General features: G+C 36.9%; 1 protein-coding gene across 7 annotated transcripts in view; it reads left to right on the forward strand.

The window, feature by feature from the left end:
* The window catches only part of CACNA2D1 (calcium voltage-gated channel auxiliary subunit alpha2delta 1), a 421,619-nt gene that overhangs the window by 345,799 nt on the left and 52,082 nt on the right, over positions 1-23,738 (forward strand). For all 7 annotated transcript variants that reach the window (XR_008579526.1, XM_054844365.1, XM_054844371.1 and 4 more), the window contains exons 13-18: positions 11,045-11,123; positions 13,176-13,225; positions 14,870-14,959; positions 18,392-18,460; positions 20,042-20,116; positions 21,462-21,536. Coding sequence is in view for 6 of the 7 variants with exons in the window: in XM_054844365.1 (XP_054700340.1) it covers positions 11,045-11,123; positions 13,176-13,225; positions 14,870-14,959; positions 18,392-18,460; positions 20,042-20,116; positions 21,462-21,536 (438 nt within the window). In the remaining variant the exon portion in view is untranslated. The remainder of the gene's footprint in view (positions 1-11,044; positions 11,124-13,175; positions 13,226-14,869; positions 14,960-18,391; positions 18,461-20,041; positions 20,117-21,461; positions 21,537-23,738) is intronic.

Raw genomic sequence — 23,738 nt, forward strand, 5'->3', positions numbered from 1 at the left:
AAAGTGTGATTTAACTAGCGTACATTGTGTCTGCTCTCTCAGCCATTGTGAGTGCAAAATTTACATCTAAATTTACAAAGAACACTCTGTTACAAACTGTTAAACACATCAGGGCTATAGACAACTGCCAAGGTTGTTTTACCTGTGGATTGCAAGTAGGATCAGTGCTGTTATTTATTTATTTTTTTCTGAAAATTTAATTTATTTAGGTGATTTCAAAAGAAATGAAAATGCATATCATTCAGTATGGGAGTGAATTGTGTCATAATTAATTCTATCATTATTAAACCATTCTCAGGATAGATGGTATCTATAAATCTATATATATGCAATGTTTCCCGTAGCCAATCCTGAGATTTCAGGAGCAGTTTGGCAAGAAGTATTATGAGTGAGCGTGCACAGTGATTGCATTAATTGCTAACTGTGAAGGATGTTCTCCATTGCATGATTGCACATACGACTCGGTCTTTCAGCCGTGCTAGGACATTTGCCAGTTGCTGACAGCAGGCATCATCAGTACCTGCTTGTATCACTAATGGAACGACTTACCTGAAGCAGAGACAAGGTCGGGTTGCCCTGAGCACAGTCCTGTATGGCAATGCTGAGTTTCCAGTGCTATACAGTAGTTACTAATATTTTTTCCCACTAAAAAAAAGAAAAGGGGACCAAACTTGAAGCATTTTCATCCCTAAATCTCTCTCTTCTAAGGTGACCTGAAGATACTGCTCTGTTCCCAGGTCAATCTCCAAGAAACAGCATGTGAACAAGGGCAGAAGTCCCTTCACCTGTTTAGCCAGCATACCCTTTTTCAAGCTCACTAAATCATTTTCATTTGGAAGTTTCATGTTCCTGTGAAAATCAGGCCATTGTAAAATTAGACATGAACTTTGTATAACTGATAACTCCAGAGAGGAAGATTTCTTGTAAATGGGTTCTGCTGGAAATGAGAATTTCCGATGGCCCTTCCCTTTCCCCCGTCCTTTTCCCTCTTCTAATACAACTGTGTGGCATTTGCCACCCTTTAGTTTCAGTCAGTGTTTTCCATGCTGTACAAGAACTGCAGTAATGGGAGTGAGTAAAAAATGGAGGGACAAACTCTACAAACTGGATAGTTAGTATACTGTTTTCAAACAAAGACTATTTGCATAAAAAGAAACAAGGCGGAGTACCTGATTAGTGTTTGAAATATTCAATGGAATATTAAATATTCCTTTACTTCCTTAGCTGATATTTGTAATATTTCTTCCCCAGGGCTTATAAGGAGGGGAAAAAAAAAAGGTTTAGTGTCACAATGTGAACAGTAAATATCTCTAATTAATCTGGTCCTTTCCAGCTACTCAGCTGCCTTGAAATGTTGTTTTGACTATCAAAGAAACGCCTAAAATGCTTTTGATCCAGAGTACAGTGGGAATTACTTTGTCAAGTCCTTTGTCTGGTTCCTGATATGGGCCACCAAATTTACAAGGAACTCGAGACAAAAAAAAAAAAGAGACTTTTTTTTCAGGGAAGGCTAAATGCTGAGTGTCAGGAAGAAGTAGCTTAGGGAAAGGAGGAATTTAATTGTTTTTCGTTTCAGCAAAGAAACTTAGTTATTAATCTAACCGAGGAAGGAAACAAATCAACTGAGTAAATAGAACCTGGGTAGTCAAAGTAAAACATTGAACAACTGAATTGTTAAAAAGATGACAGTGTAGTTTCCTCATCTGACGACTGGGAGACAGGACGAGTTGGTAGAGAATCACCTGATCCAAACCAAGGGGTTCACATTTAGTTCCAAGGGGCTGTGGAGTGGTCTGGTGAGGACGGTACTTTCGGTGGAAATCACAGAAGCAGCCAGTGTGTTGGCATCCTTTGAGCCAGAGCTACTGCCACAAATCTGCTTCACAGAAGACTACTTGAGGACTATTTTGGGATTTTTCTAGATAAAATCCGTCTCTGCCTTTCAGCAGGATGAGCTACACACACAGCAACTGCATTACACTCTATCGGAGACATCATATTAATCTAAATGTCTCAAAGCACCATTTATTTAAATTATGTAAATTACATGGTGCATATTTAAATTTATGTAAATTTATATATTAAATTTATGTAAATGACATGGAGCCAAGACATGGGCTTGGACACTGTCCTACAATCATTTATAGGGTTTAACTGTTAGTGAAACCCAGAGGTTTTCAGCGTCTGCCAAGTGGCCCGCTCCCAGACAAGGTGCTGGGGCTGCTCCCGGGGCAGCGAGGAAGGGGGAAGAGGGAAGGAGCGATGATCCAGCTCCCATGCATGTCTGTGGGCTCTGCTGCCACAGTTAGTCTCGAGGCCAGAGAATGGGTCAAGGCCCAATTTTCGGCAAGGTAGACTCAGCCAGATTGACTCAAATTTAAATTCAAGCACATTGTTGTGAAGTCCTACTGGTGTTTTTGAAAGCACAGCTTTTCTCTTTCTTCCCACTGCTCTTGAAACTAATATTGCAAAAAGCTAATAAAACAGCTGATTGATATCTACACCTGGCAAATGTTGAGATTAAAAACTTCACCTTATTTGTGGAGACAGTGTAGTACAGAGGACATAGCGTCCTCATTGTCATGTAGTATTTCTACATTAAGTTATTGTGAGCATACAGAATCGAATAATTACGCTTGTACTTCTGTGATACTTCTGGCTCATCAAGGATTAAGTCTAAACTAGGTAAAGACTTAAAGGATCACATAATCAGTGGTCCACCTATCTAATTATGATCAGTTTAGCAGAGGTAATTAGTAGGTATCATCAGGGCATTTATACCTTGCTAGTTTGAGGCGTATGGCAGAGGAGGAAGGGGCACCATGTGCTGGCCCTTCGGTGAGTAAGGAATGAGTTGCTGTGGTTCCACAAGGTGGCACTAAGAAGATGTAGAACAGTGTCACTGAATGAGTATTTTTCTTACTTCTGTGGGAGTGATAATTCTGAATTTTTTCAATATGTTAACCATAATAGTGTTTTCAACCTCTGCACTAGAAAATATCCCCATTTTCAAGCAGACGTGTTTTCTTTGTGAGGAAACAAAGAAGCCGGATGAAACCACTTTTCTCATTTTTTAAACACTTTGCAATTCTCAAAACACGTTTCAGAGATTCATGACATTCACTTTAAAAACTTCTTCAGGGAACATGCAGCTTTCATTGTATGCATATGTTATGAAGATACCAGGTATAATCTTCAGTTGTTAGTTGCTTTTGTAGAGTAATTGTATATAACTACACCACACACCAGTGTTTTTGGATCTGTTTTCCCAATATATTAAGACCGTTAAATGGTTTTGGGCCCATATTATCAGTATAGAATCATATCCAAAGCAAGTGAGATTCTCCAATAATCTCCTAATATGTAACAAACTTAATTTTTCTTTTTAAGCTAGAGGAAGGATTAACATTAGATTGTAATGTGAGCTAATTTTTAGAGTGTCATTATTTCTTTTCTTTATTAGACTATAATTACACAGACTATAATTAGACTATGAATTCATAAGTTAGCATTGCAGCTTGAAGTTTGCGGTTGAATTGTAGTGAATGAAAGATATTAATGATAGAGAAGACTGCAAATATACATGGAAAGTCCGATAGAAATAATTCACTGTGGATAAGTGTCTACAAAAGTAGTTCCAAGGACCTGCTCTACTAGTCTTTAAACACATGCCTCAATTAGAGCATTTTTCCATTGATATCAAGGGGATTACTTGCATGGTTAAATGCCTTGCTGAATCAGAACATAGAGGGTCAATTATGGAAAGACTTGAATAGGTGTTTTATCAAATGCATTCATATTCTCTTCATGTCCATAAATTAAAAGATGTCCAGCCAGCTATTATCTTTGCACCTAAATACTTGAGAGCTAAATTCTTATTGTTTCCTATGTGGGTTTTTCTCCCCAATTTCCCCAAATCTACACATATTTTCAGAGAGTACCCAAAGCAAAAGGCAGATCCTAAAGTAGTCATAAGTATCAAAAACACAACTTGATACATTTCTGTTGGTGTATCATGCCATTCTTCGTGTTTCCTAACTTGATATAAAACTGTGAATTCTGCATTTTGAGTTCTAGACCTTTAAAGCTTCACAACCTTAGCACCTGACGAGGCTTTGAACCCTGCAAAATGTGTAGGCAGTCTGAGAGACACATACAAGAGCCAAAATCTCCAACTTCTGAACTTTCTTGAGCACGGTATTCAGAGCAGTGGAATTTGCTCAAACTGAGAAACAGGAACTCAGACCTCTTTTATCTGAGCATTGAACTCTCATTTAGAAGATTAGAGGTACCACTGTCACAGTCCTTTGGAAAAGAGTGAGCCCTGCTCAATCTGTCACAATAAAACCAGCTTTACTCTTACGTGTGAATCGCTCCACTGTATCCGTACTAATAACTGATCCAAGGCCAGGGTGCAGGCTGGAGAAATGTCCACAATTATCCCCACGGTTTAATTGTTAACAGACCCAATGGCATGGATCTTGGCCTGTGGCAATCAACTCTTTTGAACAAAGCCTGGGTTCCGTTCTGGGGGGTGCACAAGCCAGGGCCTGTTCCCAAAAGACATTATAATGAGATCACCCAATACAGGGGGTGGGACAGGCGGGGAGGAAGACAACGTAATTTACCCGTAGAGATGTGAGCCACGCTGTGCCACTTGCCCTCATGGCCTGAGAAAGAAAACGGGTTATGCCCCATTTTATTTACTACATAAACATGGCCTAAGGGACTCTAAAACTTCCCACTAGCACCCCTGCTGTTCAACACACAAATTTTATTTCTCTTCTCCCTGTGCTTCCTAGGAAAATAAAGCCACTTTACATTCATAGATATAACCCAAAGGGTTCAGGACTGCATCCCTGGAAGTCCTGAATTGAGCAGTTCAGTATGATAGATTAGGGACCAGAATTTAGGTGAAACGCTGCATTTGGTGCTTCCTATTGGCTCATCCTAGGTGGTTTCCTAATTCGTATATGGGATTATCAGATCATCCTCTGAAGTTCTGTTCTCGGTTCAGATTGGTCATAAATGCCTTCTGGTCTCAGTTAGTTCATAGCAGAATCCAAAATCATCTTCAGATTTCTGCCCACAGATGTAAAGACAGTAAGGAAAAAAATGCATTTGTGGTTTTATCTGTGGCAGCTTGAAAACCACATAACATTTCCCTGACCTACAGCAGATTGTACCAAAACGATTAAGTGGTTTAAAGGCTATACTTACAAGCAGTTTAGAAGCTGGAGTACATAATGGAATTTAGAAAAGCAGTTTTGTTATTTTATTCAGAAAAATAGTCTTTGTGTATTGTCTTCTTATTTCAGAAGTGTACCTATTAAACATAAATGGCAAACAATTTTTCATCATATCTGATAATCTATAAACACATTAGTGGGAAAAATAATTTCGTGGATCATGCTGGAATTACTGAATTATTCCTCTATACCACAGCTTCTCTTGGTCTATAGTAAAAGAAATTATCTGTGAATCTTTACCTGCAGTTATAAAGGCCAGATTAAAATATTCTGAAATCATACTATCACCATGAAAACTGAAGTTACATGATTTGATGAGACTAATTTTTGTCTCAGTATGTCTGTTTGCCTAGTGGTAGAGAAAGATGCATTCTTGCTGTTTTTACATGATAGACATAAATGGATGGGATTCATCTTGCCTACATCTAGTGGAGAAAATTAATCGTATGGCTCTCTTGATATCTGATAGAGAGACATATATCTCCAGAGGTCAGTTAATCTCCTCCTAAACAGAGAAATAAGGAGATGCACATAAATGGTTGCAGTTTCCCACACTCTCGTAGTCCTACACAACTTGCATAGACATATATGCAGTGGTCTAAACAGCAAGGGTGATTTTGTGCTCAGTTATCACTTTGGATTAACTTCACTCAAGCTGTTAATTTTTTGTAATTCTCATAACATGATACACTCAAAGGAAAAGTCTAATTTAATCTTGTTTTATTTTATTCCAATAGCAAAATGAAGAAATAAGATAGGTAAAAAGCAACTGAAATCTGTAGGGAAAGCAGCCTTTTCATGGGTAGCTCGTCATTTCTGTCTTCATCACAACTCTCTTGAGTACCAATATCCTCTAATATCTGTATCAGTCAGAATCCTTCTCACCTTGTCTTTTTTTGAGCTTTTTCTGCTACAGAGAAATACAAAATAAAAAGCAAATTAATTATATAATTAGGCAATTGTATTTTCTTCAATACAGTACTTCTTCCTGACTTTCTTTTCTGTCTACCACTTCCTCTGATTAGGAGCTGGATTTCTGTTTGTTTTCCTTTGATGTCCTTCATACGATCGTAGGGTAAGTCAGGTTGCAAGGCACCTCAGGAGGTTTCTAGTCCAACGTTAGGAATAAGGTCAAGCCAGGTTGCTCAGGGCTTTGTCTAGTCTGGTCTTTAAAACCTCAAAGGAGGCAGACTTTACAGCCTCTCTGGGCAGCTCGTGGCACTCACTGTCTGTACTTGCATAACTTCTACATTTGTTTTGCTTGTTAATAAATATATTGTTCTACTATATACTGTAAATTAGTAATGCAAAGAGTAAAATATTTTGTGTTTTCCTCCCCAAGATTAGTTTCAGAGTGAGAAAACTATAGAGAATTAGCTACCCGTTACCAGCACATGATATATTCCTAACAGAACTAACACAGCTCTGGACTTGAACTCTCGGTGGTAGAAATTAGGACTTTTACATTTCAGAACAGTTTCCAGACTGTATCTGACTGGGCTGGCAGAGAAGGTTAGACCTTGTCTCTAGTTCTTCTCCATTCAAGTTTTCTAGAACTGCTTTATTTTGAATAGTCCCATTGAAAATCAGAAAGTGTGATGGCTCCTATTTTTTTCTTCCGATCCAATTTCTTTTATTGTTTTGGAAGTTATATTTCTTTATGAAGAGAATAAATAGATCTCCTCTGTATGGAGGCAAGCTTGCTCTTTCCCTGGGAAATGGTTTGGGGGACAGAAGTGTCCATCTGCTGGTGTGGCTAGTATCATAGAATCATAGAATCATAGAATGGCTTGGGTTGGAAGGGACCTCAAAGATCATCTAGTTCCAACCTCCCTGCTGCGGGCAGGGACACCCTGCACTAGACCACGTTGCCCAAAGCCCCATCCAACCTGGTCTTAAACTCTGCCAGGGATGGGGCCTCCACAACCTCTCTGGGCAACCTGTTCCAGTGCCTCACCACTCTAACAGTAAAGAATTTCTTTCTAACATCTCATCTAAATCTCCCCTCCTTCAGCTCAAACCCATTACCCCTTGTCCTGTCACTACACTCCCTCATAAACAGCCCCTCACCATCTTTCCTGTAGGCCCCTTCAGGTACTGGAAGGCCTCAATTAGATCTCCCCGGAGCCTTCTTTTCTCCAGGCTGAACAATCCCAACTCTCTCAGCCTGTCCTCACAGGAGAGGTGCTCCAGCCCTCTGATCAGCTTCGTGGCCCTCCTCTGGACTCGCTCCAACAGCTCCATGTCTCTCCTGTACTGGAGCCCCCAGATCTGGATGCAGTACTCCAGGTGGGGTCTCACAAGAGTGGAGCAGAGGGGCAGGATCACCTCCCTCAACCTGCTGGTCACACCTCTTTTGATGCAGCCCAGGACACAGTTGGCTTTCTGGGCTGCAAGCGCACACTGCCGGCTCATGTTGAGCTTCTCATCAATCAATACCCCCAAGTCCTTCTCCTCGGGGCTGCTTTCAATCCATTCCTCGCCCAGCCTATAGTCTTGCTTGGGATTGCACCAACCCATGTGCAGGAACTTGCACTTGGCCTTGTTGAACTTCATGCGGTTTGCATGGGCCCACCTCTCCAGCCTGTCAAGGTCCCTCTGGATGACATCCCTTCCCTCCAGCGTGTCGACCACACCACACAGCTTGGTGTCATCCACAAACTTGCTGAGGGTGCACTCGATCCCACTGTCCATGTCGCCGACAGAGATGTTGAACAGTGCCGGTCCCAGTACCGACCCCTGAGGAACGCCACTCGTCACTGTTGAGAGAGCAAGAGTCATAGCAAAAGGAGCCAGGAGCCTGCAGCCTGCACAGAAGCAGAACCTAAGAAGCTGCAGAGAAGCACAGGGAAAAAATAACCAGGCCTCAGTGGTGATGGAAAACAACTTCTTAGGATCAAAGAGTACTTGGCAGTTTGTTTCAACTCAGAAATCCACTTAGTTGGTTGAAACCAAACTTGAAAGGAAGGACAGGCAAAGGGAGAGGTGCTCACATCCATTGTGTCTGATCCAAGTGTTGTTCCAAGTGTTCTCAGTCATAATTTCCCTATTAAAAGTAATTAAATCTGTCTTTTTTTAGTTTAAAAGCCTTCTGTCTTCTTTGGAGAGATGTCTATAAGGAAAAGGTATAGATGCATCTCAGTCCTTTGGCCGACTCTCGGTCCTGTCACAGAAAATGTTAGCACAGAGCATTTTTTTTTCTAAAATTGTCTTGTTTAATTTGACTTGCTGACTCATTTTTCCAGCTGGTCTGTCATTCTACTCAATTCCAGATGAGGCAATAGGAAAAAAACCCTCTTTTGAATGTTCCACCCTCTTGCCAAACCAAGTAACAATTAAAAACTCCAGTTTTCATTGCAGTTTTTTATCTCTGTTAATTATCCAAGGAACAGTAAATCAGATATATTGTCCTCTGCTTGTTGTCAATAATTTAACTTCTAAAATCTAAATTCTTTATAGATTAGTTGCAGATTTGACATGCTGCTTCTTTTCCCTAAATTACATACCATTTCGCAACTTGAGTCCAATGCAGTGTTTCATTTTTACATTTGAGATCAAATGTTAGACAGTCCAGTCTAATTGACTCATGTGTTTTGTACACACACAAGCAAACCCACATGTCTCTGTCTTAACTTACTTAAGTAGTTTTAATCCAAAAGAGACATCAAGTCACTCAACTATCTAACTAGTGGCCTTTAGTGGGGTTTTTCTTATTTCACGATAATTTTTGAGAAGAATGTAATTTGAATCAAGTGTTTAGTGAACACTGAACTGGGAGGACTGGTGAGTCCAAAAAGGAAAAGGAGTATAATGGGCAGGGACCTTGAGAGCTGGGAGATACTGATAGAAAATAACATTGTGATATTCAACTTGGAAAAAATAGATGGTGATTAAATAGAAACAGAAGGATCCATTAGAAGACTTGTAGCTGACATTTTGTAAAAGAGGTCAAGAACAAACAGGGGATGGCAAACGTAACTGGAATTTACAATGTGATACAGTATTAAAAAAATAAATGAGATTCAGACATATCAGGTGAAGTCAATACTGATATTTTCAAGGTAATAGAAGGCATTTTTCATCTGTCTCTATCCACATGAACTATGGGAACAAAATTTGATCATCACACATGTACGGTCATTCCCATACCTTTCCAGGTAAATAGAACTGACTCATTACTGAGAAATAACCCTGTATTGGATAGTCTTATTAGTTTTATTGAAAAACTTCAAATTATGCCTGTATTTTAAAAACCCAAGCACCTGAATCAGCATTCAGTGCAGCAGAGTAGTTGCTTTAATTCTGCTTTTAACTGCAGAAACAATGGGTTGTAGGAATAAAGCAAATCAAAACATATTGTTAATTAAAAATGACATCTAGCACAAAGCTTTGTTCACCCTTCTTGCATTTAAGGGTCAACACTAATAAAGTTTCATCAATTTCTAGCTGCTGACTGATGATTTGGAGCTATTCCTACAGCTCTTGGTTCATATGTAAGCTCTGTCACATAATTTTTGTTGCTTGTTTGACAAATGAAGGTCTAGGTTGTAATCACACATGCTAAATAATGTGATGAAAAATTGTATAAATAATAATTTAAAAACTTAGCAATGATCAGTAGTTTACAAGGAGTCTCTGCAATTTTATATTGTGAATATTATCCAAAGAAAACATTACTTTATTACTCAGTTATAGCCTACATGTAAATTAATAGTATTATGGTTTAATTCTAACCATAGTCATCAAGTTCCATAGAAATTAATTCATATTCTGATTTCATGTTGTGATTTGTGATTTGTAAAGTGAAGTGGTAAAGTTAATGGTCTGTAAGGAAAGAGATGCCTGACAAGCAAAGGCAGTCTGGTTCCTGGGCACTCGTTCAGAGGGACATGATAACAGTGAACAGCTTATTAAAACTGTTAGGAAAAATATTTTCCCTACATTTTTCAGAAAGGCTCAGCTTCTGAGCTAAATATTCAAATATATAATATTTGTAGCTTTTCTACATGTCTTGTAGGATTTTTAATCTGTGTACAGCAATACTGTTTAGTTTTGGTTTGGGTGGTTTGGGTTTTTTTTCCATTCAAATTAGTCAATTTGCATGGAAAATAATTTAAGCTGAAACCCATTTTCTGTCCAAAACTTGGATATAATTTGGTGAATCTTCTGAAGCCATGACTCCCCTCAGTTACTGAGATATATTGGAGTTGCTTTGGCTAAACAGAATTATGCTTATAAAACATATAGCTGTAATGAATATCAAGAGTTTAAAGTGAAATATCAGCTGCTTAACCCTTCCATGGAACTCTGTGAAAGCAATTTAGTGGTTTTTCATGAAAAGATTGAAAGTCTGAGCAAAATGAGAATTTGTTTTCTGAAGTATCTGAATATTTCTTATCTTCTTTTCCAGAAATTATTTTATATCCTAAAAAAATCCTCTTTTGTATTGCTTTGAATTCTACTGCCATGCACAAGTTCATTTTAATTCATTGGTGAGCACATAATATTCATAGAAGTTTACGTCAACTAATTTAACAAAACCTGAAGAGTTATAATTACCACCCGAGGAGGGGGGGGGGGAAAAAAGACATTTAAATGGTTCATGGACCAAAATACTTAATAAGAATACATAAAATATCATAACAGTGTATCTATTATACTGATAAAAAATGGAAAATTCATATTTTTCTTTTTCTGTTGAAATGTATGAAAAATCCAAGTATCATTAACTTGAGAGTCACAGCTAATTAATGACATATAGTTGAGTTATATGCATTGTTTTTTAACTTGTATAGGTACGTGTGTTCACGTTTTCTGTTGGTCAGCATAATTATGACAAAGGACCCATACAGTGGATGGCCTGTGAAAATAAAGGTACTGTGTTTTTCTTTGAGACTATTCTTTGCTAGCGCTTTGGATAGGCAATATCTTTATTATTCTCTAAAATTGCAGATTTTTTGTCAGCTTGATTTTTTTAGCTTTATTATATTTTTTAATAAAAGTTCCAAAAAGCTGTTTGATGAAATAGTGTGTATATGCATATATGTATATAAAGAATAAGCTTGCATATTTATTTATTTGTTATTATTTAAAATTTTATATTGTAAGAAAAATATCACAGTATTTTTATAACAATAATAAGATCATATTATGGTTCAGTTTTGAGAAATCTTGTTGTGATAGCCATCTAAGAAAAGATGGAACTGATGACAGATAAGAAATTAAGCAAAGCTGTTTTATATTAAGGGGTCTGGACAAAGGGAATTTTTCTTTAGTTGGTTGGCTGGTTGGATTTCTTTCTGTTTTTCTCCAAAGCTTACAAGGCACCAGATGACTTACATTATTTTTTCCCTTTTTAATGAAAATATCAAATTTATTCTTGCTGTGATTTCTTAGCTTCTAAAAGCATGTTATTTTTTTATATTTTGATCTTGATATCTTTATGTAGGAAAAAAATTAAAAGGTGAAAGTAAGGAAGTAAAATGCTTTCTCCTAAAATTTCTACATGAAAAATGTGGTCACAAACATTTACAAAGAGTGTGAAAAATAGGTCTCTCAAATACCTTACAGTATAATGATGGAACAAGAGAGAAGAACTAAATACAGATAAATAGAAAATAGAGAAATTATCAAACAATATTACTCAGTATTTTAAATAGAGCTATTCCCAGGCCTGACTGAAAATGTATTTTGCAAATTAACGAGAAGCAAGAGGTGAGAGGTGGGATAGATTAGAAAGGGTCTTGAAAATCAAGACTACTGCAGAAGGAGGATAAGATGTGATTCTGAGGCATGAGAATAACATAAAACAAAGATAAGAGAAAGATATAAATGCAGAAACAGATAATGATAGAGAAGAATCCATAGCCTGTGTGAATAGCATACTTATAACCTCATGAGTCCCTCAGTATGTTGGCAAGTTATGCGGAAGATACTACGACTTCATGAAGAGCAGATCGTATTGTCAGATAATTACAGAAACGCGTTTGGTTTTTGAACAGGAATTTTTTTGCTAACGTCTTTGTATCTCAAAATATTCTGTGCATGCAAATGCCATTGTTTTAAAACAAATGCAGCCCAGCTGGCTTAAAGCATAACCACCTATGTCATCTTATTATCAAGGCAAAATGATCATAATCTTCTGTCCAAAATTGATGTGATTATTTGTTTGCACATCCAAAGAAGCAAAGTTTTATTCAATTTTTCCTTAATTAAAATTTTATTTTACTATCGAGCCACGGATTGCTTAAGAGAAAGTAAATTACTAAGCTCAGTGTTCTTATGTCTCCGGTCCTCCCTCTTTCCTTCCAGTTTTACTTGCAAGATCATGTGGTCTGAAACGGGATGTCAGAACCTGGATCAGGAGCTCTGTGTACTGGTCTTTTCATTCTTATTGGTGCATATGGGCAATATTTTTAATTCAAACAAATACGTGATAGAATCAATGCTGAATAAAGACATTTCTGATATTTAGTTAGAAGAAATACCAGTTTGATTTTTTCATCCTTTCCACAGAGTGCCTTATATTTTTCTGCTGTGAACTTCCTTATTGTGGCAGACTGTAGCTATACTTGCATTCCTATATGCATTCAGCATATAATTATGTTGCTGTCACAGTATATTAAAATGACCATTATATATACTTGCACATCAGAGTAACTGGGAATTCAGGAGTACAAATTCAGTAAATTATTTTTAAAAACATCAGACAACAGAAATACATTATATCCTTCAGAGTAACTAGCTTGGCCTATATGGTGTGGTGATATGTGGCCATGCGTTTTGGTGGCATGCATTGAAAAAGTATTCCAGTCATACATGGTGATTTCTATAAAAATTAAATTAGAAATTACAAGCTAACTGAAATTCCTCAAGATTAAGAGACTAGCACTATTAAGGTGGTATTATTTCTGTTCCACATTTTAGGTTATTATTATGAAATTCCGTCCATTGGAGCCATAAGAATCAACACCCAGGTAAGTGTGTTGGCCAAATCCAGATACAGTTATAACGCAAAAAGTGGAGTAATTCCTGTTCTTAAATATGTTGCATTTCACCTCTGTTTGAACCAATTAAATTTTTTGAATTGAGAAATTTTAAATTGAGAACTGAGAAAAAAATTAAGGCCTTCTTTTATATATAAGTCATTATCCTGTTAAAGTATTTTAATTTATTTATTTATTTTTAGTAGTTTCAGTGAGCCAATTTACAACGTGATCCCTGTTTCCCTGGCCAGGTGGCCCACAGCAGCTTGCATGCGTACTAGTCATGCTAGCATCCTCTAAAGCAAGCTGACCATGTGCACACAACATAACGTTTGAAGTGACCTGTGTCCTGCAGACCTTCTCTGCACAAGGACTGTGTTTTGGGCTCAGTTTTCCTCCTGGCCTTACATGGTCCCTCTTTGATCTTGATCCCTTGGTCCCTCTTGATCCCATGTCTCTACATGGCAACAATGTTTTCATAAAGTTCTATAAAATCAGTAATTTTTTATAACCTATCTAGACATTCATAGTCTGCCTCCTGCCGTACTTACAGCATGTTCCTAAGGGTTTGTACTACGTGGAGAAGGCTGGGGATGTGTGTGAAGGCATAGCCCTGCTAGAGTATCTGAACTCAGCTGGGCAGAAACAGTGACCTGGTACAATCCTGCTTACAGGAGAGGTTCCTGGATTGATCCAGCCGATCTGGGAGAGACATCACTTTTTTCCTTCAAAAATAATGCAAGACAATTTTAGCAGCCATGCCTGTAGATAATTAAGGGCACAGGACCCTGGAATTATATGATGTGATCCAAACTGACAGTATAGATGAACAGATATTATTTTCAGTTATCTGAAAGTCTGTGTATTCACAAGTCCAGAAAAGAAGAGAAATATCATAGCAATTCTTTGTCCTTCCAAGGCCAGACATGACATTTTTTGGCAGAAAATAAGAGTCCTTTTCTTGGCTTGATTCTCTTAAACTCTTCCAGACAGTGTCTGGCAAGAAATATCCCTAATGTGATTAGACAAATAGAAAAGGTTGAAGACTGAAACAAGTTTGATGGCATCTACTCCCAAACAAGACCAGACGTCTGACATCTCATAAGATGTCAGCTTTAGCCATACTCCTGAAGTGAAGGAAGGCAAGGACTATGAGGTTTTAAAACTAAATTTTTTGTTTCAATAGAAGTTATGCACATTCTTGCTGTAGGAAGTTAACATACCCAGCTGCTGCATCACTCACCCTCCATTGCCCACTCTCTTTTCTGGGTTGAAGGTTCTGCGATCTGCTTGTAATTTCATTATGTAATTAGCAATTAATTTTGGAACAGAAAAAGTTGTAATTCTCACTTCATGGAAAGAGAGCAGCCATTATGGATGTGTAAGGTCCACGTGACTGAGACTGAAATACAGGAATTTCCTTGGCAATAAATACTGCAAACTGAGTCTGAATTGTTGGGTAGTGTAAATTTAAAGAAATAATTAAATACTACTTCATTATTACTGGTGAATTTTGACTTTTTTTTTTTTACTGGTCTTTTCATTGTTTTTATTTCATTATTGTTTATTTTTTATACTGTTTCTGGACTTGATCTAATAACTGCCTTCTGATGAGTTTATTACACTTTTTGGCAGGAATATCTGGATGTTTTGGGAAGACCAATGGTTTTAGCTGGAGAGAAAGCCAAACAAGTCCAATGGACAAATGTCTATCTGGATGCTCTGGTATGATCTGTATTTATTTGGTATTTATCTCTAGTAGTAAGAATCTTATCAAATCAGTAACCATAGGAGTCTCCATTTTCCACAGTCCTGAGGACTCAATTTCCTACAGTTGCAAACATAATATTCTCACTTTTCCAACATCTGTACACTACAATAGAGCAATTTTCTAAACGTGCTGGTCATTACTTGCACTTAGTGTCCTGAAATTTAACAAAGAAAAGCAATTTATCCTACGCACAGATCTTTAAGTGTAGGTCATTGTTGTCCTCAAATTAACAAAAGAAAAAAAGAAGCAAACAGTTTTCCAGTATTGTGCCTGTGCTGCAGTAGAAGTCATCTATTATGTTCCTGGTGTAGACTTGTTCGGGTTTGGGTTTTTTTTATAAAGCATTCCAGGTAGAATGAAACCTGTCAATGTTACTGGGTATTTGTACAGATTTTGAACGTGGATCTCTAAACTGTCATGGTTGTTGTAATTACTTGCTTGCTCAAGGTAATGATTTCTTTAATTGGACAGTCTATATAATGGGGAAATAAACAAAAAAGATAAATGAAATCTTTTCCTGACTGCTGAATTTATCACTTTGGTCCTGTAAAAAAAAAAAAAACCAACCAACATGTTCAGGAAACTACAAAATGCAATGTGTTATTAGCAGCATTCCATTCTGTTGCTCTAGATATCCATCTTCTTGAGCAACAAAGCTGGTGAAGGGTCTGGAGCACAAGTCTGATGAGGAGCGGCTGAGGGAACTGGGGTTGTTTAGCCTGGAGAAAAGGAGGCTGAGGGGAGACCTTATTGCTCTCTACAACTCCCTGAAAGGAGGTTGTAGCCAGGTGGGGGGTTGGTCTCTTCTCCCAAGTAACAACTGATAGCATGAGAGGAAATGGCCTCAAGTTGCACCAGGGGAAGCTTACATCAGATATTAGGAACAATTTCTTCACTGAAAGGGTTGTCAATCATTGGAAGAGGCTTCCCAGGGAAGTGGTGGAGTCGCCATCCCTGGAGGTATTTAAAAGATGTGTAGAAGTGGTGCTTAGGGACATGGTTTAGTGGTGGGCTTGGCAGTGCTGGGTTAATGATTGGACTTGATGATCTTAGGGGTCTTTTCCAAACTAAACAATTCTGTCATTCTATGATTCTGAGTAACTCTAACTAGGCAAAAATTACTGCAGAATGGTAATCTGGAACCATGTATTTATCCACGTTCACATGGTCATCTAATATGTCAAAATCCACTTCCTCCCATCAGTCAGCATTACTGTAAAAATTTTATCAACTCATCATAGAACTGAGCGTGACACAAAGGAACTAGTTTTTCTTTGGAATTTTGATGGCCAGAAGTTCATTAACCATGTTTTCTTGGTTACTGTTGAGATACTTACTGGAAACGTAAAGGATGTTATGACAAAAGTTCATATGTTCTGTACATATCCTGTTGTAAAGTCAAAGCTAAATTTGTAACTGGGGATAGAAAGAGATCTGTTTAATGGAGTAAAATGAGAGATACCTGCAGACTTCTGCTCTTTTGCTTTATATATTCAGTGGGTTCATTCAGTTTTTCCTTCAAACTTTTCTGTATTCATGTGTCGTGCATGTCTGTTTCTATATAAACAATTATGTGTATGTGTGTATATATATTTATAAAAAGTAGGACATGTTCTTTTTACTAATATATTTATCTTTTTGCTAATATATTTATTAAGTGAAGACCAACTCAAGCTAAACTGTTGAGGTAAAGGCTGAAATTTGTGGACTTTCTCATCACAGATGAGAGCATAAAGGCACAGATGTATCCAATCCACTCTGGAGCCTTTTCCTGATTCTTGGTTTTAGTAGGGATTGGGACTATCTTGTCACACTGGTTCTTTATCTTAAATTCCATAAAGCCTTAAATTTCATCCTGTAGGGCTTGCTTCTCTCCTGCTTGTGCCTCACTGGGCTTTGTCCTATCCTTTGTCTCTTACTGTCCAGCAGCTGCTTTGGGGCTCAGGTTGAAATAATGCAAAGTGTATTACATGAGGCCACATTTGAACCGAGCTTAAATTCAGGTTATGAAATCCTAAAGAGGTACTTTCATTTGGTGCTGTCTTTCAAGACTGTCTTTAATAATGTGATGTATCTGTGGCAATTCACACCTCCTCTTGCCTTGTTCCTTCAGGTTCTGTTATAGTGTTGCTCTAACCTCACTTTCTGCAAGATAATCCCAGAATTTTCAGATAATTTTAGGTTTACCAGTTAGTCATAATTTATTCACAGTTATTGTACTCTCTAACTGTATATTTTTTTTGGGGGGAGAGGGTCTTATCCCCCATACTTACCCTTCCTGTTTTGTTATTTGTCTCTTCAATGCCGCTTCTAGAAAACATCCTCCTCTCTCTTTTCTTCTGATTCATCTCTATTTCTTCCTTCTCTTATTCTCCTAAAAAGCCCACTTTTCCTCTCCACCTTGCTTGTTGTAACTTTACTAACTCTGATCTCTTCACCTTTCATTTTATACACAAACTTAAGTTAATGAAGGATGGTTTAAAATTCAAAACGGTGTTACTAGACTGGGCAGAGAACTAATTTCATCAGAACAGACTAATAAAGTATTTTAGCTCATTTTTTTCTAATGAAACAGAGAAAGTTATATGGTTTCTCAGTAAAATACATGGAAGGAGTAAGGGGAAGGGAGGGGGGGAATTTGAAATTAAACCCAAACATTAGGATAAAAAAAGGTAGAAATCTGCCTATGGACAATTCAGGATGGAAAACAAATATTTTCAGGCTATCTAAACATATGGTTTCCTGGATCATCTTCTCAGTATGAGTTCTGACTGTTAATAAAGGAAAGAACCAATTTTCTTATATCTATCTTCCCAAATAAATGCAAATCCCTTGCCTCAGTACCGGAAGAGACTATGTAATTTTGCAGAACTGCTGATGGACATTATTGCAAGACATTGAAAAGTAGTGGGGATATGAATAGTAGAATTACCTGTTGTATTTTTCTGTTGATTGTGCCTGCATGTATTTGTTGACTACCTACTTACTATCTTTAAGTTTCGCTTGGCTTTCACCTTTTTTCTTTCTTCTTCTTCTGTTTTTTTTTTTTTTTTTTTCCCCTATTATCTAGAGTTTTTAGTAGAGTGGGAACTGTAGCTGTAAATATGTTTTCTATTAAACTATTATATCCTAAGTTGTTGCACACTTTCTACTTTTAAAAAGTAATTTATTATTCTCACAGATGGACACAAAATCTGTAATTTTAACTTTCTATGCATAAAATCAGAGAAGTATAATTAATTTTCTTTTTTTACAAAGTAAAAGGCAATGCTCTAATCTAGTGTTTGGCTACAGTAATCCCTGGATTGTTCTAATATATTATAGTTCATTATTTGTTATTCAACTAAAAAGTCTTTTTCTCCCATCTATATGTGATTATTTCCTAGGAGCTGGGCCTTGTGATTACAGGAACTCTACCTGTCTTCAATCTAACAAAGGAACAAAATGGAAAAATAGTAAGCTGTTACTTAAAGAAAAAAAAAAATCAGTTATTTAAATTAAATTTAATGAAAACTCCTTGAAAAAATATGTCTTTCCATAGAGCTTTCTACATTTTAATTGTCTTGTACATCAGAAACAAAAGGGTCATCTCTAGTTGCCTGATAACCTTCTGGGAACAAGAACATGCAGATCATCCTTTTTGCAGTTCTGAGTTTCAGGATATGACATTCTCTGGTCTATCTCTGAGACCTGGTGGCAGTGGGAGTGCGTTATGTGCTCATTAGATGGGAAGTATACGATGATATTATTCAGGCCTTGCCAAGAAAGGAAGCTCAAATATATTTATAACAAGTTTGTGAGACTATGACATTTCAAGGTAAAAAGCAGTGATGTAGAGACTTTAAATTAGTTGTTTGTAAAGATAATAGAAAATAGCACTGTGTACTTAGATTAAAATCTAAGTATTAAATAAATACAATTCCCCATCCCTCTTACAGTCTGATAAGGAATCAATTTATATCCTTTTTGCAAAATCAAAATGCTGCTTTTTTAAAATCAGACCTTAGAATATGCTTTACAGTGTACATTTGGTGTGATAGTCTTGTTCATTCAGGTCAAAATATACAGTTTAGCCAAGATATTCTTTGATTCAGTTTCTCAGATATTAAATAGCCTCAGAATAAATAAATATGAATTTGATCACTCCTGTTTCATTTACTTTCAAAATAGTTCTCTTAGTTTCCCTTTAAAAACAAAACAAAAGATTTCATAATCTTATCTACAAGATAATGCCTAGAATCTGCTGAGTCCAGTTGCAAAGTGAGAGACTACTTATCAAAGTACGTCTTTCTGAGAAGTAAAACAGCCATGGTCTGCCACAGAAGACCTAGATGGAACAAGAGGAAAACTTTAATCTGCTCGACTTAGGTCTCTACATGAGTTTTAGGTTACACGCTGCAAGATGCATCTTCCAATACATTTTCCAAATGTATGTAATATGCAGAAGGGAGTCAGGTGATACTACGTACATGACTGCCACCCTTTTCTGTAGTAGGAAGATAAGTGCAAGTGAAGTAAATGTAGTGCCCAGGTCCCTTATTTCAAGCGCTGATTATTGGTATAGTCACTGGGTTTTTTGGTTTTGTGGTGGTTTCTTTTCCATTCATCATTATACCATATCTAAAAGAGGTTAATTGTTTTGGGGTCGCACTTATCAATTGCCCAACCTAAGCATGCAACAGTAGCTCTATATCGGTGCTAGTAATTTAGTGTCTACATCATCAGCAATATTAATGAATCACTTTTGCTTTCCACTGTTTTGCTCTTACATTTATTGTTTATTGATCCAGGAAAGTATCCATATTCATCTTCATAAACAGTTTTCATGTTCTATACTAAATTCTGAATGTATTGAATGCGATTTTAAATCATATGGATATTATTTAAAATATTTAGAACAGACAAATAAATATGCAACTTTTCAAGTAGTATCTGTCAAACAAGACATGAACGCAAAATCAAAATTCACTGACTGTTGCAGTTATTCTGCATTGTAAGTATGCCAAATATATTCTAACATTTTTGAATCTTGCCAGAATCAGCTGATTCTTGGAGTAATGGGGGTTGATGTCTCTTTGGAGGACATAAAAAAACTGACACCGCGATTTACAGTAAGTTGCTTGCATTGGTGGTTTCTCTTTATGTATGATTTATGCATGATTTCTTTGCATGGTCTTTCATAAGTCATACAGCAATGGCTGGATGCGAGTCAAAATACCAGCAGGCTTCTTTTCATATATTCATTTCCATTGTTGTAGATTTTCTGACAGTTTTCTCTCCAGCCATATATGTGCTTCTGCGTGAATTGTCCATCAGGGTGCATCTGTAAAAGCCAACTTTTACATTGGGGGATATATTCCAAGTAATTATTTTCCTGTAGCTTAAGGCACTGCTGTTTAGTTGAGTGTTTGATTCTTATCACAGTGTAGAGTACACAATCATTTCAGCTAATGATGATACTTAGCATTTAGAAAATAGAAAAGTTCTCTAATATACTTATCTGTCTGTACCCTGCTCGGTATGATTGATTTATATATTTAGACATCTAGCTGGGGAATTTCTAAGAAAATAGCTAATACTGTGAGAAACAAAGGAACATCACGAATTTGACTGAAGGCAAATGCAAAGTGCTGCGTGTAGAATGGAATAATCCCATGCCACAGTACAGGCTGGGACGGAATGCCTCAAAAGGCAGGAAAGGGCCTGGGGGTCATGGTGGAGGACAAGCTGAACATGTTAGCAGTGTGCCCTTGCAGTAAAGAAGGCCAGTTTTGTAGTGAACACCTGCATCAGGAGTACTGTGTCCAAGTTTGATTTCCTCAGTACAAGAAACACACCGAGACACTGGACAGAGTCCAGTGCAGAGTCACCAAGTTGGCCAAGGGGCTGGAGTACATGGCATACGAGGAGAAGCTGAGAGACATGGGTTTGTTCAGACTGAAGAAGAAACCTAATGGGTTACCTAATGGGAGTTATAGACAAGATGGACCTTGACATTTCTTGAAGGTTTATAGCAAAAGACGAGAGGCAATCGACATAGTTGTGGCAATGGAAATTCCAACTAGAAATATGGAAAAAAAATCATTGTGACGGTGGTTAAACACTGGAGCAGGTTGCCCAGAGAGGCTGCGGAACTGCCATTGGAGGTATTCAAAAGACCCTTTGAAACCTAGTCCAGCTGTGAAGTTGGATCTTATTTTGAAGTTAGTTCTGCTTTCAGTGAAGGGTTGTATCAGGTGACCTCCAGTGCTCCTATCAGCCTAAATTATTCTTCAAGTTTATGATTCTAAAAGAGTAAATATTAAGAAATTATCTTCTCTATGTTCATATCTCACATATTTCATGATGCCTAAGGCAATGCGTTTTGCTGAATGTGACCATTGCTTGAAATCCATTAATTAATCTTTCTTTATTACTTAAAACCTTATAATGCTAAACTTCATTTCTTTCTTTCAGCTTTGTCCAAATGGATACTATTTTGCAATTGATCCTAATGGGTATGTGCTACTTCATCCAAATCTTCAACCAAAGGTATGAAAAACCTTCTGATTCATTTCTCTGAATCTCAGATCTCAGATCTGCTGAAAGTGCTAGAGAGCCAGAAAGCAATAGTAAAGATTTCTCAGTTGTGGGGGTGTCAGGAAAATCCATGGTGCATGTATGGCTTCATCCAAATCCGCTTTAGTCAGCACAAAGACCAGCATTGCCTTGTATTGAATTTGGTTATCAAGAAAATAAAAAATATGTATATTTTGCACATGTATTTTTGTATGTGAAATAAGTGTTTTAGTATACCTATGAACGTAAAAAGCAACTCGTGGTAGCTGTGGTATCATTCTGAAGAACTTGTAGTGCATTACAAGATGCTCTCAAATTAAACTCTGAGGAGTGTTTATTTTGTGGTGCTTTCTCATTTCAGAAATTGAAACTTCCATACTTGCAAAACCACAGAAATTCGGGGCAAACACAATGTATTTTTCTTGTATTTTCATATTTGTTTATTTGCTTATTTTCTGTTTACCAGAGCTGAAACCTGAGCTGCAGAGCTGGGATGGATCTAGCTGAGCACTCATTCCCAGAATGCTAGATTTTTTTAGTAGTTCAACTTGAGAAAGGTCTTTCATCTTTAAAGATGAAATCTTTGCCTAAATCTGATTAGGATGCACGTTTCCTCAAATTTCAGGAAAATTTAAATTCAGTATTTCAGTTTGGCTTTATAACCATTAACTGCAGTCCTGACCCTATGGGGACTCCTATATTACATCTCAAATAAGTTGCTTCCCTGGCTTTGATGAAATATTTCAACATGAATGGATGAATTTTTTTTAATTTTTTTTTTTCTGAAATCAGAACTTTAATCTTTGTTTTAGGGAAGGGTTTCTCCATGTCAAACAATCTTCTGTTTAGTGAAATATTTGAAAATGTTAGTAATTACATTAGAAACATACTTTCAGCAAATTTTGTCTCCTGAGTTCATAGTGCACAAATGCAGCATTACATAAAAGACAAAGTTAAAATTTAATTAAGTAAAAAACCCAAAAATATCACTCCAGATTGAGAGAAATGTATGGATTGTTTACAGATAAAAAGTTACAAATAATAATGAGTCACTATAAGTATTGAACACCAAACAATATATCCATGTGGTTCAGTTGTCAATATTAAAATTTCTCAGTAAGATGGTTTGAGCAATATGTGACAAAGATAAAAGCAAGCTGTCAATACACAGGCAAATAACGCTCATAAGACTTCTAAGCTTTAGTGGCACCCTGCTCCTAAGTTATTTTTTAACACTTAGTACACTTTAGAGAAACTTCTTAAGTAATGGAAGCCTGTGTTTGCTGCCTTTAGGCATGGAAATACTGGGATTTTTTGTAAATTGGATGCATATCCATCACTTTATTCCTTCTAGCCCTGTTCGTGTGGTAGAACAGCAGCAAGCCCTTGACCTCTTGGCTGGTTGACTGTCCTCTCTTGTTTCTTCACCAGAAAGTCCTATCATAGCTACAAGAGGGCTAGCAGACTCCCTTTTCAGTACTTCACTGTCTTTAACTGTCAAAGGCAGAGAAAGAAATGAAGAATTTGTCTACATATTTTAGTGATTCATTTAATTCTTAAGCTGGGGGAAATCAGCACTGTGAATATGTGAATTAATTTCCTGGTGAAGTAATGAATATGTCTGAAATCTTTTGCCAAGTTTGCAACAAAAGAAGAAAGAAAAAAAATGCTTCTGAAGAAGATAACTATTGATGAAATAGCCCTTTTGATGTATTTTGAAAGGACCTTTTTTAAAATGAAAAGAAAAAAAAAAGAAAAAGAAGGAGTTTATAAGGTCTTCAGATGGACTTCAGTTTCTTAACATATGCATTAGGTTTTCATGTGTTAAAAAATGAAAGTTTCGATTTGATGATTTTGCTTGGTGAATTATTCTGAGACAAATATGTGCATCATTACTGACTAAATCTTTTCTTCATTAGAGATTATTAGAAACTAATACAGTGACTGGTCTATTTACCTTTTCCTTATACACAAATGAAACTACATTTGTGTTACCAGAAGGAATATAAGATGAAGCAAGGTAGTATTCTCATTTTAGGCAGAATCTTGTGAGGAACTGATGGATTTGGAGTCTGTTCTGTGCTATGATACTGCAGTGTAAACTCGTAACGCTGGAGAAAAATGAACCTTTGTTAGAGAGCAAAAAACTCAGCTCATCCCAACTAAATCTAGGCA

The sequence above is a fragment of the Grus americana genome, chromosome 1, assembly GCF_028858705.1.
Source record: "Grus americana isolate bGruAme1 chromosome 1, bGruAme1.mat, whole genome shotgun sequence".
NCBI classification, from domain to species: domain Eukaryota; kingdom Metazoa; phylum Chordata; class Aves; order Gruiformes; family Gruidae; genus Grus; species Grus americana.